The 10,501-nt window shown below is 32.2% G+C and overlaps 1 protein-coding gene across 1 annotated transcript; it reads right to left on the bottom strand.

Annotated features, from left to right (window-relative positions):
* LOC109360239 (transcription factor PAR1-like) lies at window positions 484–943 on the bottom strand. The gene has a single exon (XM_019604967.1). The coding sequence runs from the start codon at window positions 881–883 to the stop codon at window positions 506–508; it is 378 nt and encodes a 125-aa protein (XP_019460512.1). The 5' UTR covers window positions 884–943; the 3' UTR covers window positions 484–505.

Consider the following 10,501-nt stretch of genomic DNA (forward strand, 5'->3'; position numbering starts at 1 on the left):
CTTATCATCATGGGTCATGTACGGTGCAGGGTAGGCTCTATGCAGTCGCACTTGGTGCACTAGCTCAAAGCCAGCTCTACCAGGTTACCTTTTATGTACTTGTCTGGCCCAAACGAGCAAGAAAGACTTCGATTTGAGCATCAACCATGGTTGAGGTGTTTAGGAAGGGAAATATGCCATTGAAATGATAGTATAAAACAATAATAGTATTCACCTTACGAAAAACACATTGAAATGATCACAAGCTCTTCTACACGTAAGCAACATCAAAGTAATTAAACATATTCTTGGCATTCCAAAACAAACCTTTCTCTATGAAAACTATAAACCACAAATGAACAAAATCTAATTCGTCTATACAAATGAATGAATCACCAATGTGCATTGGTCCAAGTGGAAGGAGCTTTGATCTCTATAGGCAGTTTTGGATCTAATAACAAAGATTAATCGGATACGAAAATGAAGGACACTCTCGAAACCAAAAAAGAAGTGAATCAAATCACTCTTAACCTGTCAATGTCTGAACCATAAGTTGCATGGCTTTTACTTTGATTTGCAAAGACAATATGTAATCAAATGTTTCTCTGTATAGTCCATCCAACCCCATGTATTGGTTATTAGGTATAAGCCTCTTCAGTGTTCTAACCCTTCTCTGAATCTCTTTGGCTTGTCTTCTAGAACCTTCCACCAAGAGTGTCCTCTTCTTCCTTAAAATCTTTCCTTGCTTCCTACCCTTGACACTTTTCTTGGTACCCTTCTGCTTTGTGTCTTGTGTTACCAACACTTTGTTCCATTCATATGAAGAACTTTTGTTTTCTTCAGTTGCCTTAGGTATATTTTTCAAAGAGGGGGAAACAAGTAAAGGGTGTGAAGAAACTCCCATTTCTTAACTAGTTTTCCACTCCAAACCAGTTAATGAAGCCCTCTCACTTGTCAATTTTCAGATACCAATACAATGGTTATAGCAAATGTGACACAAGATGAGAGCATTTATAGGATGCATTTAAAGTATTACATGTATCGAATGGTGTCTCATACTTTATTTCGAGTTAGTCAAAATATTATCTTTTGTTATTAAATTCTTATTTTTTTGTTTATATGACAATATATAATTGACTCGAGATATAAAATGAGATACCATTTAGAATAAATGATCTATGTCACCATTTAAGATATGTGCTATTAGTTTAATTCACAAAAGGAAAAGGATAAAGTTTTAGGTTTTTGTTGGATGTATATTAATATTAATTCACAACAACGATATTCTATCAACAAGGCATATTAATATTAATTCAAAAAATATAATTAAAACTGATTTCTATACCATACATGACATAATTGATGAGCAAAGCACACATACGTCATATACCAAACTATTAGGTGTCATGAAATATCTTATGAAACAATTATTTAAATATATATTTTCAATGAATGTTTTATGTACAATTTTTATAGACAAAGTATTTTGCCAGATTATTTTATATGCATGTGTTTGTAAAAGATAAAATGAAAATGAATAATATAGATCTTTAATTGATGTAAGTGAAACTAATATAATTCTTAAATTAGATCATAAGGCAAAATAATTTTTTTTATTACATGCTATTCTAGAATTAGTTATTGAACAACAACAGAGAAATGAAAAACTTTAAAAACTGGAAAGTATATTTCATATTTCTAAATTGAAGCAAAGTATTAAAGAATTTTGAAGGATTAAAAGATGGAATGAAGTATAAGCAAGTCCATTGTTTCGTTGCTTTTGGGCATGTTCTCCAACTCAAAGCACATGCAGCCACATGATTCTTCTTCATTTGGCACCCTAACCCTTATAAACCACCACCTTCCATTACACACCTCCACTCTCTAACTAATAAGACCAACCTGGATTATTCCTCACCCCACTTTATAAATTCAATGCATTTGCAATGTGCATTGTTAGGGGCCATTTTCACCCTTCTTCCACCTAAATAAACGTGACATGAGGAAACCTTCATAGGCACATGGAAAAAAGATGAGTAAATACTCATTTTAGTCAATTATATTTTTCAACCTTATCAGTTTAATCTCTCAAAAATTGAAAAACCCAAAATGGTCTCAAAATTTTGTAAATAGTGGTCAATTTTTTCGTTTTTAACATATTTTATAACATCTGATAGAGACTAACTTAACCATAAAATGGACTAATTGAACCACATTTGAATTTTTTGGAATCATTTTAAAATTTTCAATTTTTAAAGGATCAAACTGGTAAGGTCGAAAATATGAGAGACTTAAAAAAGAATTAAGTACCAAGAGTTTGTTACTTGTCAATGCTGGTCTAAACAAACATTGGACAATATAGATCCTAATGTTGGGATGAGGAAGATAACCTTCTATATATCATTAATGAACCAAAATCTTCATTGTAAAGATGTTTTAAAACCATATATATATATATATATATATATATATATATATATATATGCATGTCTCGATTTAATTTTTCAACCATTTTACTTATTCAACTATATCTACACCCAACTCCTACAACTTTATTCTTTTTAATAAAATGAATCCATGTTTCTCTTTCTCATTATTTTTCACATTCTTTACCTAAATAAGGTGGCTGTAGGAATTGGATATATTATAATATTGTTATTTTTACTAGAAGAGATGAAACCCTGACCTTTATTGAATACCATATATATCACTTCATTGCATATCGGCAACCTTAAACATGCTCATATATGTTAAGAGCTCATTATCCTTTCGACTTATTTATTTGCAAGTTAAATTTTAGAGAAAAGAAAAAGATATTTTAAATCTATTTTACAAATATATATTTTGATTCTAAAGTTTTTTTATTTTTTTGGTTATTCTTTAAAACTCAACTAATAAATTACAATTTGACTTAGTCTTTGGTGGTGTAGCTGTATTTTTGGTATAGGGAAGGGGAAAGAGAAAGGAATAGATATGAGAAAGGAAAAATGAAATGGAAAAGAAATATATTTCTTAGTTTTGTCATCAAATATAAAATATTTATAATTAATGTATGAAAATAATGATAAAATAAGTATTCATTGTCTTATTTATTAGTATGGAAAATGTTATTTTATACGTAGAATGAACACATTCTAGTGGAAAAGAATAAAAGACGAAATAAGAAGAGGAGATATTGGATTTATCTCATTTCTTTCCTTTTCTTTTATTACAACAAACTCAACTTTTTTTCTGAAATAGAAGTTGTTCACACTACTCCTTTTTAATACAGGGCCTAAAAAGATACTACCCTCTCATTTTGGTTATATTCTTTATAATTATACATGTGTATACCTTATATGCAATATACATTAGATAAAATTTAATTATGTTTTCTTAATGATTTGTATTCTTTAAAGTGGTCAAGGGGAGGAGAGTAAGAAGAAAAACAGGTTTTAGTGAATATATTTAAAATTTATAAAATCTGCTTAATAACATTTGGATTCATCTTTCTATTTCCCTTGAATGCTCAAAAAAATGAGATGACCAAAATCCGTTCTATATTTAGTTCATCTATGTTAGAAAAGCCCAATAACTCAAGCCCTTCGTGTAGTTGAAAGTTAGTTGTTGTATTAACCAATACTTGCTATTTCTGGTTACAGGGTTTGTATCTATGTTAAAGTAGTTATAGTTCTTACTATAAAAGGAATGCCTTGTAAACCTTGCAAATATGAATGAATCTTGATGAATTCAATACACATCTGACACCACGAAACACAAAACTCTGCTTTTCTTACAATTCTAACAATTGGTATCCAGAGCACGTTTTCTATCCAAGGATCTGAAACCACGAAACACAAAAAATCATCTATTCCTCTTCCTCTCTCTTTAAACACAAAACTTCATTTTGCTACGTGTAGTGGTTCACTAAGTGTGAATCAAGGGTGTGATCAGAGTAGCAACTTGAAGCCGCTAAGAAAGGAGGAATCTATGGAGAAAAGAAGGTTTAGGAAATGGCTAGAAATGGAAGCAATATTCCATCTACGAGTCTCCTAATTATGACAGAGAAGAACTGGATTTGATGGAGCACACAAATGAAGGTACTCTTCAAATTTCAAGAAGTAAATGATGTTGTAGAGAATGGCATTCTTGCACCTGGTCGTGAGGCAACTAAGGTTCAAAGAGCCATGTTTAAGGAAGCCAAGAAGAAGGACAACAATGCATTGTTCCTTATTCATCAATGTGTGGATGACATTCACTTTGAGAAGATTTAGAATTCAACCACAGCTAAAGAAGCCTAGGACATCTTGATTTGAAACCATTCTGGTGGAGACAAGATCAAAAAGGTAAAACTCCAAACACTTAGAAGACAATATGAATTAATTCATATGGAAGAAAGTGACAAGGTTGGTGATTACTTCACAAAGGTGCTCACAATTACCAACCAGATGAAGGGTTGCGGAGAAGTGGTGACAGATATCATCATCATTGAAAAAATCATGAGACCCCTACCACAAAAGTTTGACTTCATAGTAGTAGCTAAAGAAGAATCAAAAGATGTGTCAAACATGAAGATTGAAGAACTTCAAAGCTCCTTAGAAACTCATGAAATGAGGTTGTTTGAAAGAAATCCCAACAAAAGTCTTGAACAAGCTCTGAAGGCAAATCATTGCAGAGATGAAGAAAGAAAGAAAAAAAGAAGATGGAAGGGAAAGAAGAATAAGATTTAACTTGATTGGCCAGAATCTTTAGACAAAAATGGCCAAGAAAGAATCAAAGATATAAGAATTATGACAAAAGGAGTGTGGAATGCTTCAAGTGTCACAAAACTGGACACTACTCATATGAGTGTTCTGATGAAAGGAAAAAGGAATCAGTATGAGAAGGAAGCCTACAAAGCACAAGAAGAACCTGAAGGAGAACCACTAACTCTTATGGTGACCAACTCTAATGAACACAATGATGAGTCATGGTATCTTGACTCAGGATGCTCAAACCATATGACAAGTCATATGGAATGACTTGTAGATTTTAATCCAAGCAGAAAAAGCAAAGTAAGGTTTGCAGACAACAATACACTAAAAGTGGAAGTACTGGTGATGTGGTAATTGTGAGAAAGAATGGATCAAATGCATTGATCACTAATGTGTTGTTCATTCCTGGATTAAAGTGCAACTTATTGAGCATTGGGCAATTGGTGAAGAAATGATTCTCTACAACAATGAAAGATGGACATTGTGAAATCTTTGGTGCTGGGAAAAGACTGATCCTAAGAAGCAACCTAAGCAAGAATAGGACATTTCAAGTGAGTATTAAAGTTGTTGAAGATCAATGTCTTGCAGCCTTGGAAACCACAGAGGAGAGTTGGCTATGACATAATAGGTATAGTCACTTGAACTTTAAAAGCTTAAGCAAGCCTGACTCAATAGATATGGTGGTTGGACTTCCTTATACTAAAGTGCCAAAGAAAAGGTGTGAAACATGTTTGGTTGGCAAACAATCTAGAAGACCCTTCAAAACTGAGTTGAGCATGAGGGCCAAAGAAGTCTTAGGAGTTGTGCATTTAGACATTTGTGGTCCCTTTGAAGAGCCATCATTGGGTGGAAATAGGTACTTCATTACATTTGTTGATGAATTTAGTAGAATGATCTGGCTATATGTGTTGAAATTGAAGAGTGAAGCATTTGAAGTCTTCCTAAGATTCAAGACTACAATTGAGAGGGAAAGTGGGAAGATGCTCAAGATTCTTAGAACTGATGGTGGGAGTGAGTTCACATCTAATGCATTCGGATCATACTACAACAAGAATGACATCAGACATGAAATCACTGCTCCATACACCCCACAATACAATGGGCTTGCAGAGAGGAGAAACAGAATAATCTTGGACATGACTAGAAGCTTGATCAAGGAGAAATGCTTGCCACAAAAGTTTTAGGGTGAAGCTGCATCAACCCCAGCATACATACTTAACAGAAGTCCAACTAAGAGGCTTGAGAACAAAGTTCCAATTAAAGTCTGGACTGGACAGAAGCCAAGAGTAAATCATTTCAAGGTGTTTGGGTCACTTGCAACAAGCATATACCTGACCAAAGAAGAACAAAGCTCCAAGATAAGACTGCAACAATGATGCTCATTGGATATCATCAAACTGGTGCATACAAACTATATGATCCTATTGAAGATAGAGCGCATATAAGCAGGGATGTGATAGTGTAGGAAAATGAAAGTTGGAACTGGAAAGAGATAACAACTAGCTTGAGAAGAGTCATCCCTGAGATGAGTGATGAAGATGTTGTCTCAGAAAGGGAAAGTGAGCGGACCAGTGATAGTGATGCAAACATCACACAAAGATCTCAAAGGGTAAGGGCACTACCTACCAGATTCAGTGATTATGAGTTACTTCATGATAATCAGATCGATTAGGAAGGTGACTTAATGCACTTAGCTCTGATGGCTGAGGCAGAACCAATAAGTGAAGAAGAAGCTCTACAAGACTTAGTTTGGAAAGAAGCAATGGCTGAAGAACTCGGATCCATTAAGAAGAACCAAACATGGAACTTGATTGATCTTCCAAAAGGAAAACATCAGATTGGAGTAAAGTGGGTGTTCAAACAAAAATTTAATCTTGATGGATCCATATCTAAGCATAAAGTTAGATTTGTAGCCAAATGATTCTTACAAAGAGAATGAATGGATTATTCAGAGGTGTTTGCACTAGTGGCTCAAATTGAAACTATAAGGATGGTAGTAGGAATAACTTGTGCAACAATCTGGGGATTGTTTCAACTTGATGTAAAATCAACATTCCTTCATGGCCCCTTTCTAGAAGAAGTCTATGTCCAACAACCACCTGGCTTCATAATAAAAGGAAATGAGCACCAAGTATACAAGCTAAGGAATGCATTGTATGGCTTAAAGCAAGCTCCAAGAGCTTGGAACAAGAGGATTGATTCCTTTCTATTCAAACTCAGTTTTACAAAATTTGCAGTGGAATGTGGTGTGTATGAAAAGAAGGGGGGAAATGGAGATTTGATGATAATATGTCTTTATGTTGATGATCTACTCATCACTAGGTCAAACTTGAAAGAAATTGAAGAATTCAAGAGAGTAATGGAAGCAGAATTTGAAATGACAGATTTGGGCAAACTTAGCTACTTTCTTGGAATGGAATTCACCCAAACCTCTGCTAATTTGTTAATGCACCAAAAGAAGTATGCTAGGGACCTACTATAAAGATTCAATATGTTATCTTGCATCTCAGTTGCCAATCCAATAGAAGCTAATGTGAAACTAACAAATGGTGAGGGTGGTAAGGAAGTGGATGAAACTTTGTATAAACAAATTATAGGATCATTAAGGTTTCTATGCAACAGCTAACCTGATTGTTCTACAATGTTGGGCTTGTAAGCAGATTTATGTTTACTCCTAAATAGTCACATATGCAAGCAGTTAATAGGGTGTGTGTTGAGGTATGTACAAGGCACATCAGATTATGGAATTTTGTTTCCTGTTGGAAGACACAAATCTGAACTAGAAGTGTATGGATTTGCTGATGCTGATTATGGTGGAGATTTAGTAGAGAGGAAAATTACATCTAAGTACTTATTCATGTTGAACAATGCACCTATCTCTTGGTGCTCCAAGAAACAACTTGTGATTGTATTATCTAGTTGTGAAGTAGAGTACATTTCTAGAAGCTATGTAGCATGCCAAGCTATTTGACTCGAGGAACTGCTAAAGGAGATGGGAATCATAGTGAAAACTCCATTGCAGCTAAACATAGACAACATTTTAGAAATAAGTCTAGCCAAGAATCCAATAAGTCATGGAAGAAGCAAAAAAATAGAAATAAGGTTTCACTATCTTAGAGATCTAGTGAATAAAGGAAGGTTGAAAGTTGTGTATTGCAACACTGAATCAAAACTTGCCGATGGCTTTACTAAGGCACTAAAGATCAATAAATTCGAAGATATGAGGAAGAAGATGTACATCGAAAATCTTAGTAGCTTGGCTTAAGGGAGAGTGTTAGAAAAGCCCAATAATCCAAGCCCTTTGTGTAGCGGAAAGTTAGTTGTTGTATTAACCAATACTTACTATTTCTAGTTACAGAGTTTGTATTTCTATTGAAGTAGTTATAATTCTTACTATAAAAGGAAGGCCTTGTAAAGCTTGCAATTTACAAATATGAATGAATCTTGGTGAATTCAATACACATCTTTTCTACTCTGTTTTTCTTATAATTCTAAGAATCTAACAATTTAAATTTTTTAATAGTAGCAATCATATGTGGAAATCTTTTTATATAAATCAGCTCAAGCCATGAAAAAATAAATAAAACTCTCAATAAGTAACGGATTTGACACATTCAAATAGCTTTCGTTTAAGTAATATTGTTTTGGTGTAGCTTTTACACTTTAATATTAGTTAAAGACCAACTAAATAATCAATTAAGTGGTTCAACACAATTCTCTTTTATGAATGAGTTTCTTAAACATAGTATCGAAAAATTAATTTTACCTTGTTTATAAAAAAATTACATTAATATAAACTCACTTCAACCATCTTAATTTTTTTCCAAAAATTTACACAACATAAATGCATCATAGTAAAAGATGCGATAACATTGTCTGCTTCACCCCCTTCAATTTCAATGAAAAAGAGAAACACAAAAGGGATATTTGCATATAAGCCTAATAATAAAGGAGAATCATAATTAGCTTAGTGAATATATCCAAAATGATTAGGTTTATAATTTCGTCTATCAATAAGATCTTTAAATTATTTATAATTTACTAAAATAGGTTTCCAATAAATTCACCACCTTCAAATTTTGCCTCCACTAAAAAGAGTCTTGAAATCCTCTACCATAATAGAAGGTTAAATACTGCATAGATACTAATATTGGCAAAAACAAATATTTAAGAGTCGAGACATTTATTTATTTTTTAATTAAAAAACTGAAAAATTATAAAATTACATTCCTTTACTTTCTAGTACTAGACCTTTGGTGTTGGAGAGAAGCATAATTCATAAAATGAAGGGTTGGGATAAAAGAGAAGGGCATGTGCCTATTGATATCCACAAAGAGATTCTTGTAGTAAAACATTATAAATAAGTTGCTATACAAGAAGCTAAAAGTTTTAGGTCAAGGTTTTCAATTTGGAATATCCTTAATATTTTGATTGGTTCAAAAGTAAGAAATGTTCGAACTTTTTCTTTGAGTTGTTTTGATTTTTAAATATCTCTTTTGAAAGTGTTTCCATCCAAATCACATACTCTATATTATGAATGCACCAAAAAATACTCTAATATTATGAATATTTTATTTAGATATTGCAATAATATTAATATTTTTGTTATGACTTTCTACACTACCTCAACCCATTTTAACCTTAAACTAGATTACATTAATACCTAAGAGCAGCATTGTCCCTGGTCTTAATTAATATTGAAGTTTAAGGGGTATTTATGTTAAGATTAAAGTCTTCAATGCAATATTCTTAAAACTCTTCAACATTGTGTAATGAATGCAACTTTTGTTATCCATATTTTGGAAGGGGGTTACACTTTCTGTTCCAAAATTTGTATCACTTCATATATTTTTTACCTTTTATTGGTTAGAAAAGTAAAACATGAATTAAATATAAATTAAATTTATATTTTCTTACCAATAATAATGAAGTGATATATGAAATAATACATATTTTGTCTTTTAAAAAATATGGACATACAGTACACTGAATAATCAGCGGTAAATATTTATATTAAAAAGTATGAGAAGAAAAAGATACAAAACTGTATTTAAGGTGTTGAATTAATGTTTTAAATAGAACAATAAAATAAAGTTACTAACATCCAATCCGAACACTTTTAATTAGATTGGATTGAATCATCTAATATTATAATCAATCTAATCCAAACCACATTCTAACTTATTTCATGTTCACAATGCATGGTTTGTGTCTGATACAAAGTAACACCCCTAGAACTACTCCAAAATCCTGTTTGTTTCTATTAAATCCTGAAGTTTGCTAAATATCTCTTACGCATAAAATGGAAATCATTGTGGCAAAAGCATGTTACCAACTCCATCACATTCAATGAAATTTTAACACACTAAAAAATTGAATAGTAATAAATAGCATCTAAGTGATATGTTAAAATTTTAATGTATCAAAATTTCATTAGATAAGAAATGGTTGACGACATGTTTTTGGGATAAGTGATTTTTATCCCGAACAAAAATTTGTTGTCCCATGTCATGTTTTAAGTCTTGTTTCACACCAATGACAATGAAACAGTAAATAATAAATGTTTAAATTTTTTTAATTGACATGATATGTCTTTATTAGTCCGGGACATAGTTATGGTTTGTTACTTCCTCCATTACCTACACGTGTAATAGTTAAAATAAGATACTTCAAGGAGTGTCCTTTACACAAAGTGACAAGGAATAAATAGGTATGTTCTTTATTATCCAACCTAGATGTTGCTATGTTTAGATCTCATTTTTTGCTTATATAAACCAGTTGCATGAAGG

Source organism: Lupinus angustifolius, chromosome LG11 (genome assembly GCF_001865875.1).
Source record: "Lupinus angustifolius cultivar Tanjil chromosome LG11, LupAngTanjil_v1.0, whole genome shotgun sequence".
Taxonomy (NCBI): domain Eukaryota; kingdom Viridiplantae; phylum Streptophyta; class Magnoliopsida; order Fabales; family Fabaceae; genus Lupinus; species Lupinus angustifolius.

Coding starts and splice junctions, on each gene's coding strand:
- LOC109360239 (XM_019604967.1), bottom strand. CDS start 883: ATGGGAGTTTCTTCACACCCTTTACTTGTTTCCCCCTCTTTGAAAAAT.